This window comes from Lactuca sativa, chromosome 5 (assembly GCF_002870075.4).
Source record: "Lactuca sativa cultivar Salinas chromosome 5, Lsat_Salinas_v11, whole genome shotgun sequence".
Lineage (NCBI taxonomy): Eukaryota > Viridiplantae > Streptophyta > Magnoliopsida > Asterales > Asteraceae > Lactuca > Lactuca sativa.
Genome location: NC_056627.2, coordinates 254,691,210 through 254,716,846, shown reverse-complemented (window position 1 = coordinate 254,716,846; position 25,637 = coordinate 254,691,210). Strand labels below are relative to the sequence as shown.

At 40.4% G+C, this 25,637-nt stretch overlaps 1 protein-coding gene across 1 annotated transcript; it reads left to right on the top strand.

Moving 5' to 3' along the window:
• The first annotated feature begins 13,827 nt into the window (after positions 1–13,827).
• LOC128125990 (uncharacterized) lies at positions 13,828–14,954 on the top strand. Its single transcript, XM_052763659.1, has 3 exons — positions 13,828–14,077; positions 14,169–14,554; positions 14,754–14,954. Exons 1-3 carry the CDS (start codon positions 13,828–13,830, stop codon positions 14,952–14,954), a joined length of 837 nt encoding a protein of 278 aa, XP_052619619.1.
• Positions 14,955–25,637: the final 10,683 nt, after the last annotated feature.

Below are 25,637 nucleotides of genomic sequence, written 5' to 3'. Positions count from 1 at the left end.
CATGTGCCCAAATTTAATACTTGTTTGATGACTTGATGCAAATTCTTATCCACATATTTTTGCTTCAAAACAATCTTCAATTTGCGGCCCAAGCAAAACATAACTCATTCATTTGCTTCAAAGTGACCACTTTCGCTCCATTTGACAACAAAACAAGCCATTAGTAACATAAACTAGAATTTTGGAAAATTACCAAGAATTTTCGTGCGAGAGTGTTCCAAAGATAAAGAAATAAAGCAAAATGTGTATCGGATGTGAGTGATGTCAAGTATGACATGAAGCAGATGATTCCGGGCACGAATCTCTTCCTTCAAAGTCAAGAGAGACTTGAAGTGCTTGTATGGCTTCCCGAAAAATACGATCGAGTGTTTGTTAAGAAACATCGAAAGGCTTCCTTTTATATAATGGCTTTAAGGGGTGGCTTATCTTGAACCGAACTTCGATACTTAATATAAGACCAAAAGTTGAGTTAAGCACTTGTGAGACCGATGTGGTCTATTGAACAAGTGGGTTGGATATCATTTGTTGTGACTAAATATGTAATTGAAATCTCAAAAACAAAAGCTAATATGGATCTTTTGGGAAGAAATGCCTTGGTGTTATACAATTTCATAATTATCACGCAAAAATAAAAAGAGATTTCGATAGGTAACAAGTGAGATCTTGAATTTTAAAATTCATCGTCAATTCTTTATAGGTGTTGGATTTTGGGTCTCACTTAGCACGCAGTGTACGCATCTAAGATCATAGATACATATTTTGTGTAACCATAAACCTCAGTGGTAATAGCTGAGAGTCTCAAGGGTTACATTGGTGAAACAAAATTTGATGGAGAATGTAGAGGAGGTGGTTAAAGAACCGAAAGTACCCCTACAATATAAAAGTGACAAAGCAGAAAACTCGTAACTCATTTGAGAAGAGTAGGGTAGCTCATGACTTGAGCGAATGTAGCAACCTGATTGGGAAGAAATGATAGGTATAGATCGAATCATTAAGTCCTCACTCAATGTCTTAGAGGCTTCGGTCTACATGTAGCATCATGCTTCTAGGGACACTTAACTAGTTCAAATTAGAATTGTCATACCTGCCGTAGCTCCAATTCATGTTGGAACAATATCCTTGGTACCTAGTAAAAAAATGAACAAAGACAAACAAACCACACACAAGCAAAACAAATATAATAACGACATATAAAAGATAAAATCTTTTTGGTATTTTTAATTTTCTGAAAAATAATAAAAGCATAAAAATAAACAAGAATAAATGAAATTAATTTTAGAAACTTTAGAATTTTTTTTTATAAAAGAGAAGATAAAGCAAATAAAAAGCTTAAAAGAGTTTATAAAGTATACAATCGAAACCAAACCTTTAAAGAAATGAAGCGAAACAAGCCAAGTGTTCGGTTCATTTCGGTCCCCGAAAGTTCCGGAGCCGAAATAAGCCGAGTGTTCGGTTCATTTCGGTCCCTGAAAATTCCGGAGCCGAAATAAGCCGAGCGTTCGGTTCATTTCGGTCCTTGAAAATTCCGGAGCCGCAATAAATCGAGCGTTCGGTTCATTTCGGTCCCTGAAAATTCCGGAACCGAAATAGACCGAGCGTTTGCTCTATTTTGCTTGTCTAATTTTTAGTAATAGGTTTGAGGGTTCGGTGCCGACTCTGCTTCCATCATCCCCAAACCTTGTAAAATTTTATTGAAGGTTGTTTCTGGTAAGGCTTTAGTGAAGATGTCAGCGAGTTGATCAGAGGACCGAACGAAATGAACTTCCACGTTTCCATCTTCAACATGGTCCTTGATGAAATGGTATCTTAGTGCAATATGCTTTGTCTTTGAGTGTTGCACCGGATTGTGACATATTCTTATTGCGCTTTCAGAGTCACAGTAGAGAGGTATTTTCTTCATACTTAATCCGTAGTCCCTTAATTGGTTTTGTATCCAGATTACTTGTGAGGTACAGGATGCTGTAGATATGTACTCAGCTTCGGCTGTTGAAAGAGACACACAGGTTTGCTTCTTAGATTGCCAGCTAACGAGTTTTCCATCAATGAGTTGGCATCCACCAGTTGTGCTCTTTCGGTCCAGACCGCATCCTCCAAGATCGACGTCAGAGAAGGCTTGAACAAAGAATCCAGATCTAGCAGGGTACCAAAGACCGGGAGACGAGGTTTTCTTCAGATAACGAAAAATGTTTTTCACTGCTACCATGTGAGGTTCTCTTGCATTTGCTTGAAACTTGGCAAAATAACAAATAGAGACCATAATGTCTGGTCTACTGGCCGTTAGATACATACGAGACCCTATCATTTGACGATAGAGTGTTACGTCAACATCAAGTTTCTCCAGGGATGAAGTTAACTTCGTGCCAAATGCCATAGGAACCTTCACCTTCGAGTCTCCCGTCATACCGAACTTCGCTAGCAAATACTTCGTGTAAGCTTCCTGGTTGATAAAAATGCCTTCTGGTCCTGGTCCCTGTCTTATATTCAATCCAAGGAAAATATTAATTGGACCCATTGCGCTCATTTCAAATTTAGTCAGCATCATCTTCCTGAATTCAACTGTTAAGAAAGGATTGGTGGAGCCGAAGATGATATCATCAAGATAAATCTGAACTATCGTTAAATGTTCGCCTTCTTTCTTTCGAAAGAAGGTTGGGTCAACCGAACCTTGCTTGAATTTTGACATTTTAAGAAAGCGAGTTAACGTTTCATACCAGGCCCTCGGTGCTTGCTTCATACCATATACAGCTTTATCCAACACATAGCAGTGATCAGGGAATTTCTCGTTCATGAACCCACGATTTTGTTCAACGTACACGGTTTCTTCTAGTTCTCAATTTAAGAAAGCACAATTTACATCCATTTGGAAAACTTCGAAGTTTTTATGTGCAACATATGCCAGAAAGATTCTAACCGATTCCAACCTTTCCACCGGAGCGAAGGTCTCCTCATAATCTATTCCTTCTTCCTGACAGTATCCCTTCATCACTAGCCGAGCCTTATTGCAAATGACGTTGCCCTCTTTGTCTAATTTATTCCTGAAGACCCATTTTAAGCCGACCACAGAAGCATCCTTTGGAGTGGGAATCAGCCTCCAAACTCGATTACGTTCAAACTCATGGAGTTCATCTTGCATAGCTTGTACCCAATCAGCGTGATCAAGTGCAACATTAACCGTCTTCGGTTCGATTTTGGCGACAAACGAATTAAACATGCAGAATTCAACATGAGAGAATAGAGCAGTTTGTTTCGCTTTCAATTGAGAGTGTGTGAGAACTCGCTCAGATGATTCACCAATAATTTGTGTTTTGGGATGATCCTTAGTCCACTTTGTTAGAGGAGGGTAATTCAAGTCATAAATAGGATCCACCTCTGCACTTACCTCTTCTTCAAATTCTGATCGACCGTCTTCGTCATTTGAATTTTCATTCTCCCCCTCAAATGGCGAAGTGTATCCCTTGTCAGGTTCAGGATCCCCCCTCGGTTGGAGTTGGAATCTCCCCCTCGGTTGGAGTTGGATTCTCCCCTCGGTTGATGATTCAGTTGTATCAGATACAGATGAACCCTCCCCCTTGAATACCGAGCTGTTATTTGGAGGGTCAATTGAGGGTTGATCTTCAGTTGGTTTAGAAGGATCCTTTTCCATGTCTTTCGCAGCTTCATCGATGATCTTTTTCAGATGGTCGATTTTGTTTTCTGCTGCATTCACCTCCGAGTGTATAGCCTTTTCTGGTTCATCAAACAACTTTATGTACTCCTCAAATAAGTTGGAAATGGGAATCAAGACTTGTCCTGATTCTGGAAATATTTTTCCCATGGTATTTTCGCTAGTTTGAACCTTCTTCATATAGTTGTCATCAAAGGTTACGTAATAGGTTTCTTCAATATGTTTGGAGTGTTTATTCAAAACCCTAAAAGCCTTTGAAGTGAGTGAATAACCAAGGAAGATTCCCTCATCGACTTTAACGTCGAACTTGTTTCGGTTCTATTTGGAGTTGAAAATGAAGCACCTGGATCCGAACACATGGAAGAACTTAACATTGGGCTTTCGATTGTTCAGAATCTCATACGGAGTGATTGAGAATCGCTTGTTACGTAAGGGTTGGTTCTGAGTATAGCTTGCAGTTGCGATAGCATCAACCCAGAATTATAATGGAAGAGAAGCGAAGCTCAACATGGTTCTGGCTGCCTCACATAAGGAACAATTTCGTATTTCAACAATTCCATTCTATTGTGGAGTATAGGGAGCAGAGAAGTTTTGAGATACTCCCTTTTAAGCCAGAAAGTCTTCAAACTCTTTATTCTTGAACTCAAGCCCATTATCGCTATTAATGTTCCTCACCACCTTTCGCAGCTGCAGTTCCACTTGCTTGGTAAACACCTTCAACTTGGGAGTCGCTTCTGATTTCTGTTTAAGAAAGTAAACCCAGGTGAATCGTGAAAAATCATCTACTATGACAAGTATGAACTTACTACCGCCGATTCTTTCTACAGCCGAAGGTCCACATAAGTCAATATGCAGAAGTTCAAGAGCTTCAATGATCTTGGTATTGATGCGTGTAGGATAGCTCTTTCGGTTTTGTTTGCCCATCTCACACGCTGCACACATGTGTTCCTTATCAAACTTGAGAAGAGGGATGCCTCGAACATAATCACCAAGCACCATCTTATAAATATCTTTGAAGTTCAGGTGCGATAGCCGTCGGTGCCAGAACCAACTTTCGTCAGAGTTCGCCTTTGAGAAAAGGCATATTGCTGGTTTTCCTGGAATTGGGTTGAGATTTAAAGGATACATCTCTCCATTGAGTTTAGACTTCAACAAAACTCTTTTGGATTGCTTTTCAATAATTTCTGATCCCTCATCATCGAATGAGACTTTCAGTCCTGTTCCCACAACCAATTGAGATACACTTATGAGGTTGTGCTGCAATCCTTCCACGTACGCCACTTTTCGAATTGTGAACTCTCTGTTGGTTATCATCCCATATCCTTTAATAGTGCCATAAGAGTTGTTTCCAAACTTTACACATCCACCATCCTTAAGGGACCGAAACTCCCTCAAATCTTCCTTCCTTCTTGTCATGTGACGTGAGCAGCCACTGTCTATGTACCATTCGACATCGAACTGCTCGTCATTTATAACCTACAAATTCAAGAAGATTTAGGAACCCAATGTGTCTTGGGCCCTGGTGAGTCTTTCACAGAGAAAGGAATAGCAACAGAAAGATCAACCAAATAAATTCTTTTTATTAGAGTGGTTTCGTCTTTCCTTTTGATGGTGTAAACTTTTATTTTATTTTTGTCTTGTTTAAACTGTAATGTATCAGATGTTGTTTTGTTAGTTGGTTTTGGAATATTCTTTTGAGTCCTAGGGTTAGATGACTTTTTCTTATTATTGATGTTAGAGTTTGAATCAAGCTTTCCCTTTCCTTTAACATCCTTTGCTGAATAAGGCTTTTGTCGACTGTGAGAATGACCAAAACTAGACTTTCGGTTCTCAGCCTTGGTTTTGGTACCAAAACTTGAGGTTCAGTTCTAAGATCTGGGGCTAGAACCGAGACTACATGTTCGGTTCTGAGATAAGTTAGTACTGAAACTGGGCTTTCGGTTCCGAGAATAGTAAGAGTTTGGACCGAAACTGGACTGTCGGTTGTTCTTTGACTTGTCATTTCCTTTGACATTTGTTTCTTTCTTGGAAGGAACATGTTTAGGGTTTTGAGACTGCCAAAACCGTTTTCTCTCATGCAAACTTTTCATGTATCTCTGATTTCTTTCTCGTTTCTATTCAGCCAACGTCTTTTGAGATTTATGAATATTGAAGCTTGACATCGGCTTCTCCTTGTGAGCTTCGGTTGTCTTGGAAGATACATTGGATGCTTTCTTTGATTCTTCTGGTATCTCTTTGGTTCCACTTGAGCTTGGTTTATCAAAACTTGAGGGTTTGTTGATGGGTTCAACAACGTACCTTCCCCTTACCCTCCATGATGTTCACTCTGATAAGCTGACGGTTTCGTCTGCATTATCGATAGGGGCGGACCAGAAGTAATCAGCGCACCCTTTAGCATTGTCTGTGTCAACCAAGATTTTCAATTCTGCTGTTTGTTTTTCGGTGACACCTTTAACAACATACACTTGATTTGGCACCGTTTGAACGTTTTGATAGACCATTGCTTTCTCTTTGAGTTTCTTTGATTTGTCTTTAGACAAGCGAGCGTATTCAATCGAGTTTTCAGTTATGAGGGGTTTTTTAGTCTCATTTTCGCTCTTCAAAAACACAGAACAATCAACCACATCATCCACTGAGATATCGCTCATCTCACTTTCCTCATCAAATTCATACGTGTTTTCTACATTTATTTTATGCTCTGAACATAATTTGGCATTTGACGAGTTAAATGTTTGTATGGTCTCAGACTTAATTTTCAACCTATCATTTTCATCCAAAAGATTTTTAAGCATACATTTGTGCTCCTTGGAGTCAATAAAGGTCTCAATCTTGTCTAGTCCATATTTGTAAGTGACCGAAATGTCATCTGAAGACATTATTGATTCACATTCAGCAATTACTTCATCCTCCTTAAATTCAAGGAAGGGTAAAATAATCTTATGAATCTTTTTCCCTATTTCACAATCTAGGTGCAGTTAAGTTATATTGGTATATAAGCGTTTTGCAATCAAACAATAAACATTTTGTTGTTTCAAAAACTTTAAGGTGTGTCTTTGTAAATAAATAATCTCATCCCTAGTCCTAACTAACTCCTGCTCCTTCAGCTATATCCATGCCCTCCTTTCCTCACTCTTGGAAGACTCCCTGCTGAGTTGGTCAGTTAGGTTAGAATTCGCTAGGCGAGTTTACATGAGACTACCACTTAAGTTGGAAAATTTAAATTTTAGTTCGCTTAATTCTTCTTTATAATTAGTGATAGGAGCTTTATGTGATTCAAGGATGGTTTGTACCTTTTTGATCTATCGATCGCAGTCGTTGATCCTTTCACTCATGGGCTTGGCTGCAAAACACTTATCCTCAGTCAGGTTCGGCTCCTTATGCTCACCTTCGGTTGATCTTCCAGCAATAACCATTAGACATCTCCCATCCGAACTAGTAGCTTCCTCTCTTGCCACGTGTGCTCTTCCATGTGAGGGTTTTCTCACTTCTTCATCCTCAAAATCGGTTGACCAGACTTCAACGCCACCGAACTCATCTACATCCACATTTTCTTGCACAATCAGGGCATTCATTGAAACATTAGTTGCCTTCTTTTTCTTTATTTCTTCCAACTTTCGCATGTAATAAGCTTCATCATATTCACCATCCCTTTTCTCAGCCATCTTTCTCAGCATACAGTCCTTGGCAAAGTGGTTCCTGCCATGACAATAGTTACAATCGTACCCTAAGTCTCCCATAAGCTTTCTTTCTTTCTTTTCATCTTCCTTCTGAGAATTGTTCTTCGTCTCTTCCTTCACCTTCTTAGAACTATAGCTTCCTTGCCAGTTTTGGTTCTTATTGGCAGGAAACTTCTTTCGAGCAAACTTCTTTGGGTTTGTCACCATCAATGCGTACTCCTCATTGGTTAGCCAGAGAACCTACACCTGACACAACCTTCACTTCTTTAGTTACCATGCTTTCATGTGATTTTAAGATACCCATTAATTTCACCAGCGAGTAAGATTTAAATTGTTCATGAGCCTTTACTATTGAGACCACTTCCATCCACTCAGGTCTCAAACCATTCAAGAATGTTACTTTCTGTTCGATCTCCTTCTTCTCAATACCATGCTTCATCATCTTTCTCAGCAAATGATTGTAACCATCAAACGTCTGAAGCAGTGTCTCTTCAGGTTTTTGTGCAAATGCTCCAAACTCAGAGAGCAATATGGTTTGGATCGAATGCTCTAGATCCTCGTCGGTTGAATACAGTTCTTTCAGCCTGTCCCATATCTCTTTAGCGGTAGTCCATGAACTGACCATACGGAAGGTATTGGCTTGTAAGGCAAATCTGATCATCCTCAAGGCTTTGACATTACACAACAGCTTATCTTTTTCGTCTTGTGGTATCTTCTCTACATCCACCAAAAGATGATTATACTCTTTTTGAGTCGTCATTGTTCTATTTGTTCCAGAATGAATAAACGAACCGATCGTGATAGCTTCCCAGATGATATAACCATTATCTTCAGATCCAACTACGTAATCTTCAAAGTGATGCGCCCATACTTCGTAATCTTGGGTGTAGAGAATAGGAACCCTTGTAGTGGATCCAATGTTGTTTAAGATGTTAATGGGATTGGTTTGAGAATTGTTGTGTGACATGATGAGCTTATCCCTCGGATCAGCTAGAATCAGACTTGTAAACATGAGATTAGGGTTTTATCAAACACTAGAAAATACCATCGAATGGAAGAAGATGGCCTTAATATATTTGACAAAAGTGGAAACCCTAAAGAATGATTCACACAGAAGGAATGCGTATTAGTAACACAGTCTCCCTTTCTGATACCAATTGTTGGAACGATATTCCTTAATGATCGATAGATTCAAGCAGAATAATAAAAGACAACGTAATAGATAACATAATAAAGAACACATGAATGGTTTAACTAGAGTCGAATGATTAAACTTTAACACCTCAGAAGAGCTCGATTATGAACTTCGACTGTATAGATGTATTAGGGTTACAAAGCAATAATAATGATAATAATGACAACCGTATCTAAGGCATACATGCATGTATTATAAATAACGCAGCCCTAATCTATAATCATGGATGAACAGGCCCAATCCGGATATACAAAAACGAGCCCATGACGCAACACTAGATATGCAACACAAATATGGGTAGGTGTGGAAGGTAGTATGGGCCCATACTGAAAGCACAGGACCCATATGCGTAGCAAGGAAATCACAACCCCTAGGGCTTTGTTGGGAGTTGGTTCCCTGTTATTATATGGAATGTCTGATATCTTCTTGGCATATTTTCAGAATGGTGACTACGAGCGATTTGTGACCAGATCCGGATCGGGATCAAGAGATGGCAGTCAGGGTTGACCAGTAGTGCCCGAGACTATTAGTCAGATAAGACCAGATGAGTTGGATGCCAAGATTAGGGAGATCCTGCATGATGAGGTTGCTACACTTTTCCGGGTTCGGTTGTCGGAGATATTTGGGTCTATTAAGACCGTTATGGCCTTCGCAGCTGCAGGTGGTGGGGCCAGTCGGGCTTTTCAGTACCGGGACTTCGATAACATGAAGCCCCTGACTTTTGATGAGATTCAGGACCCGATCATAGCCATGATGTGGCTATCTGATATAGAGGGATGCCTTTCCACATGTATTTGATGACGGGGTCGTATTGTGATGAGTAGAGAGCTATGGTTACTTGGTCAGGGAGATGTTTCGCGCTCGCTACATTCCGCGAGTTGATCGGGACAGTCTGACATAACAGTTTTTTGGAGTTGAGATAGGGTACAGGGTCAGTGACGGAGATCAACCGTATGTTCATTGAGAGGGCGATGTTTTTCCCGGAGTTTGCTTCCGAGCAGGCTCAGATGACTCGTTATCTGAGGAAGCTAAAGACCGACATCAGACAGTTTGTTGCTACCCAACATTGTGATACATTACTGGAGTTACAGGTTGGCGCTAGGCAGTGTGAGCTTGAGATTGACTAACGGTTGCGAGACAAGACGCAGGCCCTGACGCAGTCACAGCCTGTGCCAAAGTGGTCGAAGACTGCCAATTCTAGGTATGAAGGCCAGCGCAGCCGCACTTGTGGGAAGTGGGAGAAGGGTCATTTTGGAGTTTGTAGATCTGGTAGTGTGTGCTGAAAGTGCGGAAAGGAGGGGCACTTTGAGAGGGATTTCCGCCAGTTAGCCCCAGTACAGGATATGAGGATTTGTTACCACTACGATAAGGTTGGTCACATGAAGCCCAATTGTCCATTGCTCACTGCCAGTCCAGCGCAAACTCCAGCGCCGACTACACTAAGGATTAATGACAGGAGTCGGGGTAGAGCAGAACCCTCGAGGGCTTAGGGACGTGCCTTTTAGCTTACAACCGAGGAGGCTAGGATAGCACTGGATGTGGTGGTTGGTATGGTTCTATCCTTTATCTTGTTGATTTTATTTATTTTATGCTTATATGTTTGTACCTATGTTAGGTACGTTCTTAGTGAACTCTCTTCCTGATCTTGTATTATTTGACTATGGAGCGATTCGGTCGACACTTTCCTATTCCCCATGATCAAGTTTATCTTCCCATGCTGCACATCCCTACTTCTTCTTAGACCCTGCAAATTAGAACAAATGTGAAAACCACATCCTGTATCGAGGACCCAAGACATAGCATGTGATGAGTTGTTAGAATGAATACTATAAATACATGCAAAAGATGGCTTTATCTTCCCATCCTTGATATCTTGCAAGTACTTTGGGCAGCTTCGTTTCTAATGCCCTTTGTTGTGGCAGTAGAAGCACTCTGCATCCTTCGGGTTGGAAGAGGGAGCAGCAGGACCAACTTTGGTTCCACTTGAAGAGGTACCATCGTGAGACTTTCCCTTGTGGCTCTTAAAGGAGCCTTCCTCTTCTTTCCTTTTCCTTGCCCAATAGCCAAAACCAGGGCAGTAGTAGTAGGAGTAGATGCAACGGATTTACCTTTAAGACTACTCTCAACAGTCCTTAGCAGGACTTGAAGCTTGCTTAGAGTGAACTCCTCCTTGTTCATGTGGTGGGTCATACAAAACTAGTTATAGCGAGGAGGTAAGGAGTGTAGAATGATGTCTATGGCTAGTTCCTCATCGAAGTTAACATTTAACTTCAGCAAGCGGTCCATATACCTCTACATTTTCTGCAGGTGGCCCGTGAAAGACTCTCCGTCCTTCATTTTGGTAGTGATCATTGAAGCGATGATCTCATACCTTTCCTGCCTCGCGCTTTCATGGTATCTATCCATCAAATCTTGATGCATCTCATAGGGGTAGTAGTCCTCGTAGGACTTTTGGTGTTCGGTGGTCATCGTTGCGAGCATGATGGAGTGAACTTTCGTAGCATCTCGCTTGTGAGCCTCATAGGCAGCGATCTCCTCGGGAGTAGCAGTGTTGACATTGACTTCTTTCAGCTCCTTGTCCAGAATATACTCCTTGTCCTTGTAACGGGTGACCATTCGGATATTGCGGATCCAATCATTTAATTTGGTTCCATCAAAAATCACCCTTCCACAAAAGTTCATGAGTGAGAATGAGCCAGAAGAGGTCGATCCTGAAGCGTTGTTGTTGTTTGAAGTAGACATCTGAAATAGAAAAGTGACAAAGTTTGATTAGATAAGAATCCCCAATTAAACACCCAAATGAGAAATTAGGGCTAGGATCCAACAACATTATTTACAAATTAGAAGAGGGATACCGTAATCTAAATCACAAATAAGTTGAAGGCAAGTGAATGACGATTCACTAATTCCACCATGAAAAACGAAAAAGAAAATTAAGTTTTAAATGTATTGAAATGCCTAGATCTTTTGAGATTCATTGAACTTTTCGATGTCATGTTTAAATCTCGGTATGCCCTTTAAGTTTGGGTTACAAAAAAGGTGTGAATAACCATGCAACTATACTTGGTACCCTCAATGTCATTTACCACCTAATAAATGTGCCAGTTAACCACACACGCTCCATTGATCTATGATAAACATCGAGTCACCCTTTGCCACCATTGCTAGTCCATATTAGTGTGTCGGTTATCCATGCATGCTCCAGTAAGGACTTGAGAAGGGTACAAAGTGTAATTTCATGGAATGACATCATTTCACATTTTTCCTAAAGTAACAAAGATTGAGAATTTTATAAAAACATTTAGTTACTTAATATATTCATCATACTTTTAATGAGGAATTAGTTGCTCTTTCCTACCCATTCGGCTAACGACCCTCCACCAATCAAGGAAGCGGTGGGTGAGAGTGGACACTAATTAAACTGCCATTTTATAGGCAACAACCATATACCCCCTTATAGATCGGTTTTATGAATGAGGTTTACTAAAGGTAAGACTAGCTTAATCTTATACATATATATTTATTAATCTTTTAATATTATAATAGTATAAGGTTGAATTTTAAACTTGTAAAATTCTGGTGCTTAGAATTTAAATATTTCAAATTAAACTTTTAATCAAAAATTTAAATTCCAAAACTTGAGGGCATGCTTTGAAACTTTTCAAAACTAACTAGATCAAATTACAAATAAGTTAATTAAACAATTACATAGTGATTATCTAAATTTGACTTAATCCAACTACATGGCAAGATAATGCAATCAAATAAATCAAATAATTAAAGATTATCATATAAGACAATAATTATCTAATTAATTTGCAATTATCTTCTATTTTGATAAGGATAATCATATCTATTTAATAAAATCGGATTTTATTAATTAAAAATGTTTTTGGTAATGATCCCAATCAAAAATAGGCCAAAGTCCCAAAAGTTTTGCTCCCCGACACTCCGACTCGCCAAGTCACTCAATGGACTCGCCGAGTTCATCTGACTCGTCGAGCTTATCTGGGGACTCGACGAGTTAAGTTGTCAGATGGCAGAATTTTCAATTTTACAAGCAATGAATAACCATACAATGCATTAAATACAATAGAAATCCGCCTATGCTTTGATACCACTGATGGGTTTTGAGCATAACATCAATCCTATGATGCACATGCAAACCCTAAAGCTTTGGATCTAGGTCTCTCTAATTGTACATGCAAATCATCCAAAGCTTATAAACCGTAAATCTATCATACAAAAATCGAAAATAACAAATAAAACAAGTTTAGATGATTACCTTGATTGTTTATTAAAGATCATGAGCTTTTGAGAATCTTAGAACCTCAAATGTTGTGCCTCTAATAGATCACAAACACCAAAGCAAGTTGGAGAACAATAGAGAGAGAGAGAGAGAGAGAGAGAGAGAGAGAGAGAGAGAAAGCTAAAATTGGCTCCTAGAACTCTTAGGGTTATTGTGTAGCTGAAAATTGGTAGCCAGAAGGCTCCTTATATAGTTGAGGAATTAGGGTTTCAGGCAAACACTTATCCGGTTGCTTAGGCTCTAAGCAGCCCATAAGAATCTTCTAGAAACCCTACCTTGGATGAATTGTATAGACCTTATCCCAAGAATTTGTCCACCCTATCTCTAGGGTTTCCTTACCCTACTTTTCAACTATCCAATAATTACAATATCAGTCCCTTAGCTTTAATTAATATCTTTTGATCACAAAATTAATTCCTAATTAATTCTTGACCAATACTAATTAAACAAATATGATTTATCCTTTAATATATTATTCATATAATATATTAATAAAACATAATAACCTCTTTCTCTATTATTCATCCAGTCAAGTTTCCTTGGCGTAGGAGTACACACTTGTTCAAGTTTTCAAGATTCAAAGTACATTGTTATTTAGGGGCGAAGCCCCTAAACGAACGGGGGTCCGGGGGCAGTGCCCCTGGGAGCGGGGTCCAAGGGGTAGAGCCCCTGGCTGGGATCGAATTCAGAAAGTTGCCCCTTTTTTCCCTGAGATCCGTTTAATGACAGGTTTGGTAGTTTTATGACAGTTTGTAACTGTCTATTGACAATTTTCAGACAGGAATGATATATCCGTTTTTTGGTCATTTTTTTGGTACAGCTTGAAGAACATTTTCACATACATTCTCTGAATTTCATCCAATTGAGTGTTCGATTTGTACCATTGAAATACTTCAATTTGATAGTGAATCACGACTTTCAGAGAATCCAAGCAATCTATTCATCCCCTATTTACTAACAAAAATTGAAGTATTTTGTAATCATGACAAGTGGTGATTTTGTGAAGGATATGACAAGCAAATTTGACAAATTGAACAAGTTTGAAGGGCAAGATTTTCATAGATGGCAGAAGAAGATGCACTTTCTCCTTACCACTCTGAAAGTGGTGTATGTTTTGAGTACACCCATGCCAGTCTTACTAGAATCGGTTGAAGATGAACCTTTGGAGGCAACAAGAAGGAGATCAAAGTGGGAAAAGGATGATTACATATGTCGTGGTCATATTTTCATTGGTATGTCTGACTCTCTTTTTGATATCTATCAACATTTCGAATCTGCAAAAAAAACTGTGGGATTCTCTTGAATCCAAATACATGGATGAAGATGCTTCTAGCAAGAAGTTTCTTGTCAGTAACTTTATAGGTTACAAGATGATTGACTCCGGGCCTATTATGGAACAATTCCATGAAATGTTAAGGATCCTAGGACAGTTTGCTCAACACAATCTGAAAATGGATGAAGCCATTTATGTGGCCATGATAATTGACAAAATGCCCCCTTCCTGGAAAGATTTTAAACATAATATGAAACATAACAAAGAGGAATTAACTTTGACTCAACTTGGAATTCATTTACGGATTCAAGAGTCCTTAAGGACTCAAGAACTTGATAACAATCCTAAAGGCAAGAACCAAGTTGGTTCCTCTTCTGTGAACATAGTGGAAGCAGAAAGTTCAAAGAATCCCAAGAAGTCTAATGTAAAAAAGGAGGTTTAAAGGAAAGGATGACAAGTCTTCCAACAAGAAGGCTAAGTTGGTTTGTTGGAATTGTAAAAAACTAGGTCCCTTCAAGAAATAATGTCTTCTTCGCAAAGTGAACAAGGATGGTGCTGGACCAAGTGGATCCAAGGATCCAGAAAAGCAACAAGGTTAGATTTCTGTTTCTATGCAAAATTCTAAATATATTCAGAATTATATTTCTGTTATTTCTAAAGCATTTTATGTACATGATGATGATGTTGCATGGTGGGTTGATTCGGGAGCAACAAGCAATATATGTAAAGATCTTCGTTGGTTCAAGGAATGTCAACCAATTGAACCTGGATCTGTGGTGAAAATGGGAAATGCTACAACTGAACCAATAAAGGTTGTAGGATCTGTTTTACTTTAATTTACTTCTGTAAGTGTTTGTGTCTGAACAATGTTTTATATGTACCGGGGATTCGAAAGAATCTTGTGTCTGAAATTGTTTTAAATAATTGTGGTTACAAACAAGTATTAGAAAGTGAAAAATATATCTTGTCAAGACATGGTTATTTTATGGGTTTCGGATATGTATGTAATGGAATGATTAGGCTTAATATTAATTATCCTAGTTATGATAATTCTGTTTGCATGGCTTCTTCTAGTACTAGGAATAACTCTAATAAATACGATTTATGGCATGCTAGACTAGGACACATTCATTACAAGAGATTAAAAGACATGTCAAACATGAGTTTAATTCCTGCTTTTGATATAAAAAATGGAAAATGTAAAACCTGGATGTTAACCAAAATCACAAGACAACCTTTCAAAGATGTTGTTAGGGAAAGTAGGGTGCTGGAACTTATACATAGTGATTTGTGTGATTTCCATGCAACACCTTCCCAAAGAAACAAAAAGTATGTTGTTACTTTTATTGATGGTGCATCTAGATATTGTTATGTCTATTTGCTACATTCTAAGGATGAAGCACTTGATAAATTTAAAATTTATAAACAAGTTAAGCTTCATAAAAACGAATTAATAAAAATCTTGCGTACTGATAGAGATGGTGAATATTATAATCTAGTTTATTTTGAATCAACTGGAATAATACATCAAACCACAGCTCCTTATACACCTCGACAAAATGGTGTAGCTGAAAGGAAGAATAGGACTTTAAAAGTAATGGTTAATTCCATGTTGTCCTATTCTGTATTAAGTGAAAGGTTTTGGGGTGAGGGAATGTTAACTGCACGTTACATTTTGTATAGAACTCCAAATAAAAGTAGTAAGAATACTCCTTATGAACTTTGGTGTAAAAAGGTACCAAATTTGAGTTATCTTAAAGTTTGGGGTTGTAGAGCAGTTGTAAGGCTCACTGAACCCAAAAGGAAAACATTGGGTGAGAGAGGTGTAGATTGTATCTTTATTGGATATGATGAGCATTCCAAAGCATATAGATTCTATGTTATAGAATCTAATGACTCTGTGTCTTTAAACACTGTGATAGAGTCAAGCGATGCTATTGTTGATGAAGAAAGATTTACTTGTATACCTAGACCATGGGACATGATTCGTCAATCTTCTAGCAAGAGTACCGATAAACCTGAAGATGTTTCTGGTGGTGCATGTTCTGTACCTAAACCTAGGAAAAGCACAAGAGCTAGAAAAGCTAAGTCTTTTGGATCTGATTTTCAACTATATTTAGTTGAAGGAACAAGAAATGAGACTGTGTCTGAACATCAATATTGTTTTAATATTGAGGAGGATCCGAAGACTTTCAATGAAGTTATGGCTTCTAGGGATGTTCATTTATGGAAAGAGGCAATTCAGGATGAGATTGATTCTATCATGCATAACAATACTTGGGTATTGTCTGGTTTACCTCCTGGTTGCAAGGCATTAGGATGTAAATCGATCATCAAAAGAAAAATGAAGGTGGATGGCACAATTGATAAGTATAAAGCCAGATTGGTTTTCCAAGGCTTTAGACAAAAGGAAGGAATTGATTTCTTTGATACTTATGCTCCTATTGCCAGAATTTCTACTATTAGATTATTATTAGCTCTTGCAGCTATACATAATCTTCTAATTCACAAAATGGATGTGAAAACTGCATTCTTGAATGGTGACTTGGATGATGAAATATACATGAAACAACTTGAAGGGTTTGTGATGCCTGGAAATGAACACAAAGTGTGCAAATTAAAGAAATCAATATATGGTTTGAAACAAGCACCCAAACAATGGCATCAAAAGTTTGATGATGTTGTCTTGTCTAATGGTTTTGCATTAAACCAAGCAGACAAGTGCATATATAGCAAATTTGATACTTCTGGTAAAGGAGTCATGATTTGTTTATATGTGGGTGATATGTTAATTTTTGGTACTGATTTAGAAGAAGTTAATAAAACCAAGAAATTTTTTTCATACAGTTTTGAAATGAAAGACCTGGGGGAGGCTGAGGTAATTCTTGGTATAAGAATTAAACAAGAAAGAATGGGATCTCAATTTCTCAATCTCATTACATTGAGAAGATATTGAAAAACTTTAACTTTGAGAATTGTTCTCATGTTAGCACTCCGCCTATAGATCCTAGTCTCATGCTTTTACCAAATAGAGGATCTATAGTGTCTCAATTTGAATATTCTAGGGCTATTGGTTGTCTAATGTATGACATGGTTAGTACTAGGCCTGATATAGCATATGCTATGGGAAGGCTTAGTAGATATACTAGTAATCCTAGTTCACATCATTGGCAAGCTGTGAGTAGAGTATTCAAGTACTTGAAAGGGACCATGAATTATGGTTTAACTTATAGTGGATATCCTTTTGTTTTGGAAGGTTATTCAGATGCCAACTGGATTAACAACTTAGAGGATGAATCCTCTACAAGTGGTTGGGTGTTTCTTTTTGGAGGAGGTGCCATTTCGTGGGAATCTAAGAAACAAACTTGTATTACTAACTCAACCATGGAGTCTGAGTTTTTTGCATTGTCTGCTACTGGTAAAGAAGCTGAGTGGTTAAGGAATTTGAATTATGAAATTCCATTATGGCCGAAACCGATATCTACCATTTCTATTAGATGTTATAGTGTTGCAACCTTGGATAAGGCTTATAGTCAAGTGTACAATGAAAAGTCTAGACAATTAGGTGTTAGACATAGCATGATTCGTGAGCTCATCATGTCTGGTGTGATATCTATAGAGTTTGTAAGAACTCATTTGAATTTAGCCGATCATCTAATTAAAGGGTTAGCAAGAGATCTTGTGCACAAGACAGCTATAGGGATGGGTTTAAACTCCACTTAAAATCTTTTATATTAAGATACCTAATTCCCATCTAATGCAATATTAGATATTGAATTCAATATGGAAAGCTTGATATTTGAAGATTAGAACACATTTTTATAATCATCCCAAGGTATGTGTTCAGTACTGCAAGTTAAGGAGGTTGAAAATTTATTTCTTAATAGTTCTTTGAAAAATTGCATTTGCAGGTGCAAGAATAAAAGAACTACCTATATAAGCATGAATTTTAGCTGCTTGAAGAAGTTGGGACTTGGCTTTGATATGCTTATAGAAGGATGTGACACAAGCTAGTAAAATATAGTGTCAAGTTAGAAATTATGATAATGTAAACTGGTGTGTGTATTATCTTCATGTATTTACTTTGAATAGAAAGGGTTCAATCCTTAGTGACACCCTGATATTCGAATATCTGGATTGAGTAATATACTAATATGAAATTCAATCATCACGACATTTCATTTATGCATCCGTTTGTTTTTGTTTACGTTTTGTTTTAAGTTTAATTAGGATTACACTTAAATGGGGGAGGTTTGCTGGTGATTTTATATCATCAATATTATTTAAGTGTAATAGGATTAAATTTGTTGACCAAAAGTGATCTTGTTGAATATTGAACAAGTTAGGATGGTGTAGGATTGCACACTTGTTCAAGTTTTCAAGATTCAAAGTACATTGTTATTTAGGGCCGAAGCCCCTAAACGAATGGGGGTCCGGGGGCAGCCCCCCAGGCGGGGTCCAAGGGGCAGAGCCCCTTGGTTGGGATCGAGTTATATTCTCAGACAGGAATGATAATTCCGTTTTTTGGTCATTTTTCTGGTACATCTTGAAGAACATTTTCACATACATTCTCTGAATTTCATCCAATTGAGTGTTAGATTTGTACCATCGAAATACTTCAATTTGATAGTGAATCACGACTTTCAGAGAATCCAAGCAATTTATTCATCCCTTATTTTCTAACACAAATGATGCTAAATAATAGATGACTCTTGATTTTATATAAATACTTATATGCTTGCAATTATATTTGATCATAACAGTTGTTCTAAAAAATAATAAAAAAATTTGATCACAACATTAATAGTGCCTTAAATTGAGAAAAAAAAGTTTGAAAAAGGCCAAGAAGCCAGAAAAAATAGCTCTGTCCGCAAAAGATTAGCATGTACTGCCTGAATGTCCAAAAGGGTTACTTTCCACCCAATACTTGGTGTTACATTCAATTATTGCTTGCTAAATTTATGCCCAGGTATAATTTGATCAATCTTGTCGGTATAATGAGGTGTTGCCTCATCATGCATGCACCACCCCAGTTTCTGCCCAAAAAACTTAATTACCGGTATATCCTTCACACAACATTCTAAACATAAACAGACATCTTGAAACATATTCCAAGTATTGACAATGACTTGGATATGTTACTTCAGCTTAAGTTGTCCCAAGCTAACAAGGTGCAACTATCACTAGGGTTTCCTCACTTTAGACCCTCCACCATTACTGGAAAATGCCTGCAACATTCATAACATGTACATTACGTACGCTAAATGGAAGAAAATTTATTGGTTGTTTTGTTTTATTTTAAGAGACAAAATGCACAATGAAGCTAGACTATTTTGAATTCTTGACATGCTTTGTCGGTCAATAGATCTTGAAGCATTGAATAAAACACATTTTGAACGCATTCTCCCAATAGGATTGATAAATGATAGTAATTTGTACATTTGAAAAAAAAGAGTTTACACCTAAATGGACTTAGTGGACCTAATATGTTACCGGTCAATGGTCTTCAACCAACCAATATATTCACGGGTATTAGATACCTAGACATTAAGCTTCCCCTTCACAATTCGTTGTGCAGTATCACAAACCAAATACTTTGATTCCACGCTCATAATAATCACATACAATAGACTTAACAGCACAACCACTGCAAAATCCGCCATTGTCAAGGGTGAAGCTCAATTCATCACCACCAACCTCTTTATATATTCAATAAGCAAACAAGAAGCAAAATGTTTTGGAAAGACAATCCAGTAAAAGGAGACAAAATTTCTTGTTTGATGCTTGGTTAACTAAACAACATCAAAAGGTGAACGTGACAAATAAAATTAGTTTTCCTCAAAGTACTAATCCAAAATAAGGGTTTATGCAATGAACATTAAAAAATGAAAGTGGATGTTAGCATGTGTGAATGAAAAGATGAATAGGAAAACGAAGAATGTAGCATACCAATTTAAGGAGTGTAAATACAGGGTTCAAAGTGTAAGTATGAAAGGAGAACTCGGCGAGTCCATGGGTGGACTCAGCGAGTAGGGTCGCGACTTGGTCGCGTGTTAAGTGGACTACTCGGCAAGTCGGAGGCTGGACTCGGCGAGTAGGCGCTGAGTGCAGAAAACCCTAAACCCGGAGGATGAGCCCTATTTAAAGGACATTATACCCTCTCCCCCAGCCTCTTTACCCCCTATAGAAGTCCAGAAAGCGCTGAGGCATGATTTTGAGGGATTAGAGTGCATTTGGAGCTTGGAGAAGTGATTGTTGAAGAAATCTTAAAGGAGAGAAGAGACTTGGGTCAAAGGGCTTTGCAAGGATTCGGATTAATCTTCTCTTGGAGCTTCCTTTTGAGGTATTATTTCATTGTTTGAGCTGCTATTATCTAGATTCATCATTTTGGAGGTGTTAGAGATCATATCTTTTGATGTATTGCAGTTTAGAGGTTAGATCTGAGGTTGCTACCTCAGATCTGGAATGGAAAAGGTTTAGAATGCATAAAAGTCCCTACTTTTGAGTGATTGGTGGAGCTATCTTGTCCCAAGCCCAAACCCTAGAGTGAAAATGCCTAGATCTCCTTGGATTCACGTAAAGTTTGCCACTTTACGTGATGCATTGCCTTAGGAAGGGTAGATCTATGGTTTGGATCATTTGCATGGCTTGGAAAGCCTCGGTATGGATTCAGACCCGGTTGTACTCGGCGAGTCACATGGGTAGACGCGGCGAGTTGCTTGAAGATAGGCTGGAACTCGGCGAGTTGGAAGAACAACTCGACGAGTTGGATGAAGATGGCCTGGAACTCGGCGAGTTGGAAGAACAACTCGGCGAGTAGGTTGAAGATAGCCTTAGACTCGACGAGTCTGTTCTTGGACTCGGCGAGTCTTGTCGAAGAGTCCCAATCTTTTCTGGTTGAGCCGAGAATCGGTGAGTCAAGGGATAACTCGGTGAGTTATGTGCGAGTGGACTCAGAGTTATTGGACTCGGCGAGTCTCGGGGTGACTCAGCGAGTTGGGTCGCGGATTGAAGGAAATGTTGGGCATGGGGACTCGGCGAGTCATCGGGTTGACTCGACGAGTAGAGTCAGTCAGGGGTTGACTTTGACTTTGACCAAGGGTTGACCAGTTGTCTTCCAGGGGTAATTTGGTAATTATTTGTAATTATTGAGTTCAGTGCTTTGGTGTTGTTCAGTGGAGGAGTTCGTGTCGGAGTTTGGAGCAGCGGGATCTTATCTTTTCAGCCGGCAGTTTCGAAGTGAGTTATCCTCACTATATCAACAAGGTCTACGGCACCAAGGCCGGCCCTTTATCGGATTGAGATCCGGGTATTGTTGTTATGTGACTGCTTTGATATGTTTGCATCCCGGTAGTTAGGATGGTATATGTTAGAGACCTGGTTGAGGTCGGTATCCTGTTCTGTAGGGTAATGCTATGCTAAGTGACCAGTTGGGTAGGTATCCTGGTTAGGATGATGATATGTTATGTGAACTGCTTGATCGGGTTGTTGACTGTTAATTGTTATATGACTGTATGTTTATGTGCACATGGTTGTTTGGACTGGGGTTGGGTTGAGGCAGGTCCTGCTTTGTGTTGTAGGGCAAGATACCCAGGGCGGACCGGTTGTCCCGACGCCCCAACGAGTGATCCGGATAGGCTGTATGCCTCAAGAGGGCGGACTAGACGTGCCGAGGCTCGGAGAGTGGACCAGGCCGACTGAAGGCCCGGTGCGGGCGGACCAGTCATAATGTAGACTCAGAGAGTGGACCGGGTGGATTGAAGGCCCGGTGCGGGCGGACCAACCACACTGCAGACTCGAGGTATATAAATAGACTTGGAGGGTGGACTAGGTGGACTGTTGGCCGGTGCGGCGGACTAGTCACACAGTAGACCCGAGGTACATGGCTGTTCTGTGATCGGATATGTTATGGCATGATATGTGTGTATGGTATATGTGGTTGGTATTTTGGGGATATCCCACTAAGCTTTCAGGATTACAGTTGTGGTTTTATGTTTTTCAGGTACTTTAGGAGACTGTGGGAAGGTGAAGGCGTGATCGTACCGCTCCTCATGATTTTGTCGTAATGTGATTCTGGGAATACTCTAGATGAATTGTATTGAAAACCTTTTTGTAATAATTTAATGGAATCGGGTTGTTTATGAAAAATTTAAATTGGTCGGAATTTTTCGGTCGTTACAAGTTGGTATCAGAGCCTTGGTTTGAGTGAATTGGTGGAACACTCATGTAACTCTAGTCTCAAATCGAGGAGAGTTCTCAAAAGAGAATTTAAAATGGTTTTCAAAATGAGTAAAGGAGGACGCGGAGGTACGATCAGCCGGAGCCAGTAAATAACCCCAAAATACCATACATGATATTTGTTTTTGAGCTTTGATAGAATAGCATGCTAGTGCTAGGCTAAGAATCTACAGGATTTCATAATAATGTTGCCTGATTTTGATGCCTGTTAGCCTAGGGTTTCCTTGTGGGAGATTTCCAGTATTCCCTGAGTAGTGAGGGTTAAGCGTTTGTTATGCATGTTTTCACTAGGGTGTTGTGGTAGTACTTCATACAAATATGGGTAGGTGTGGAAGGTAGTATGGGCCCGTACTACTGAAAGCACAGGACCCATACGCGTATCAGGGAAACCATGACCTCTAGGGTTGGGTTGAGAGTTGGTTTCCGGGTTAGTGGGAAGTGTCTGAGATTTTGTGGTGTTTTTCAGTATGGAGATTCCGAGGCATGCGGGGAGTGGATCCGGGTCAGGATCGGGAGCAGGAGAGGGAGTTCCGGGCGGGTCAGTGCCGCCCGAGGTTATTGGTCAAATGAGCACATGCGAGTTGGATGCGAGGATTCGTGAGATCCTGCGTGATGCGATTGCTGCGTTGTTCCGGGCTGATTTGTCGGAACTGTTTGGGTCGATCAAGACTGCTATTGTTGAGTATTTTGATGAGCGCTATGCAGCTCTCACAGAGACGGCTGCCACGGCGGCTACAACGGCTGTAGCAGCGGCAGGGGGAGGAGCTGGTCGGGGTTTTCAAGACTTCGATAATACGAAGCCTCCCACCTTTGATGGAGTTCAGGACCCGATTGTTGCTATGAGATGGTTATCGGACGTGGAGGGGCGTTTCTTCACGTGTTCATGCCCTACTTATCAGAGGGTGAGGTGTGCTCTGAACCTGTTAAGGCTCGGGGCGAAGGGTTGGTGGAGATTGACCACGGGGTCATATTTGGATGCGTAGAGGGCTGCGGTTTCATGGGATCAGTTCAGAGAGATGTTCAGCACTTGTTATGTTCCGCGAGTTGAGAGAGAGAGAGAGAGATTGGCTCAGGAGTTCCTTGAGCTGAACCAGGGTTCGGAGTCGGTGACTGAGATCACCAGGATGTTCACTGAGAGGGCAATGTTCTGCCCTGAGTTCGCTTCGGAGCAGGCTCAGATGTCTCGATATCTGAGCATGCTCAAGAGGGATATCAGACAGTTTGTGTCTACGCAAAGGTGCGAGACTTTGTTGGAGTTGCAGGAGGCCGCCAGGCGGCGTGAGTTAGAGATTGAGTTGCAGTTACATGAGCTGAGGTAGGCTCCGGTGCAGTCGCATTCGGTGCCGAAATGGTCTAAGACCGTTGATTCTAGGGAGGGAGATCAGAGCAGCCACGCTTGTGGGAAGTGTGGGAGGAGTCACACCGGAGTTTGTAGGTCCGGTGGTGTGTGTCGCAAGTGTGGAAAGGAGGGGCACTATGCGAGGGACTGTCGGCAGTCAGCGCCGGTTCGGGATTTGAGGATTTGCTATCATTGTCATCAGGTTGGACACTTGAGGGTCAACTGTCCACATCTTGCTGCAGGACCGGTGTAGGCTCTAGCACCGGCCACTTTGAGGATCACAAGTGGAAGTTAGGGTGGAGCGGAGCCCCCAAGGGCTCAGGGTCGTGCTTTTCTGCTTACATCAGAGGAGGTCAGAGCAGTGGAGGATGCAGCTGCGGGTATGTTTCTTTCTTGATGTCTTGTTATCTTGTGATTATTGTGGAGTATTGTTTATATGCTAGTCTCTTTGTGTGGTTTTCGGTGTGGTATTCGTTGTTCTTTGAGAGTTATGGTATGATTATGGGTTAGTGATGGGAATTTTGTTGGTTATCATTTGTGGGGTTTATTAGTGGGAATTTGGCGTTGGTCTGAATGCCGGATAGCATCTGCCTTCTGAGGAGTGGTTAACTGCAGATTGAGTTTCTTTTGAGCGCCATGATCAGTGTAGAAATGTGATTTTTGCGAAGGTTGTTTATGCTTGCGGGGCGCAGTTCGCATGTAAGTGTTTGTGTTATGAAGGGTGTTGAGGGAGGTCGGTGATGGCGATCGGTGGTTGTTAGTCAATACTATAAGTGGGGGAGGATTGGATAATTCTCCAGAAGATCGATGAGCATTGGAGGTTGTTTAGCTACTTGGGATACAACAGTGTTCTGTCAGCCAAGAGGGAAGGATGGTATTAGTAAGTGGCAAGCATGCGGGGCGGGATACAGACCTAGGGCATTTGATTGTGGAGGGCCTGGGATCAGGCCGGGATTTAGTATGTATGATGGAGATAGAGTTCGGAACCCCTAGAGGGCTAGAACAGTATGCATGGGAAGGTTTCCCGGAGAGATAACTCGGAATGATGGATGCTAGTTGAGTGGTCCGGACAGATTGAAGGCCGGTAGGCGCACCAGTTAGGCCGAAGGCTCGGAGAACGGTCCAGCCAGGCTGAAGGCTTTGGAGGGCGGTCCAGATTGGCTGAAGGTTCTGAGAGTGGTCCAGATTGACTGAAGGCCTGGTAAGGCGGTCCGGTCATGCTGAAGACTCTGCAGGTATCATTAGACCGGTTCGAGGAAAGGGATTTTGTTTGTTGCGATGTGTTAGAATTAGAAGGTCTGGCCCCGGGTATTGATCTTGATTAGTGGAGATGGTGCATGGACTCGAGAGCCCTTGCGAGCAGATTCAAAGCATGTGTGTTGCATGGATAGCGGTTATGCTATAAAGGGGTGGTGTAGCGTTGGGTGAGCACCGTGGAACTTGTCATGGTGACAAGGCGGCAAAAGTGGATTCCTTGGTAAGGAAAGAGGGAGGAATGTAGTTCCGGAGGGGAGTGTAAATTCAACGAAAGTGAAAGCAGCAGCGGAAAGTTATGATTGGAGTGGTCCAATTGTGGTCATTGAGCAACACGATTGTGGCGGTGGTATGGGATGACATCATGTTGGGATGTCTGCTGAGGTCGCGGGAAGAATTCCTCGGGTATAGAGCCAAGAGTCTCAGAATGGATGCAGGGATGGAGTCTTGGACTCCCGATTTGATTATGGTCAAGGAATTGTGTATGTAGTGGTGGTTCTTCGTGGGGGAGGTTGGAGGTGTCGTCTGTGTGACGGGTTTTCCCTAACCCGAGAGTACTAGAGCTAGTGCAGCATGTGCTTGTGATTGTAAGAAGAGGACTCATGGAAGTTGCTCTGAGGCTGAGGAGTGTGTCTTCCTGTCAAGCATGGAATGGAAAGGGTTGGACTCGGATCGGGAATCCGGTGGT

Bases quoted from the DNA above. Each gene is read 5' to 3' on its own strand.
- LOC128125990 (XM_052763659.1), top strand. From the start codon at position 13,828: ATGACAAGTGGTGATTTTGTGAAGGATATGACAAGCAAATTTGACAAA. The intron at 14,078-14,168 runs GTATGTCTGACT...ACATGGATGAAG, and splicing joins TCGTGGTCATATTTTCATTG to ATGCTTCTAGCAAGAAGTTT. The intron at 14,555-14,753 runs GTTTAAAGGAAA...AAATATATTCAG, and splicing joins AGTCTAATGTAAAAAAGGAG to AATTATATTTCTGTTATTTC.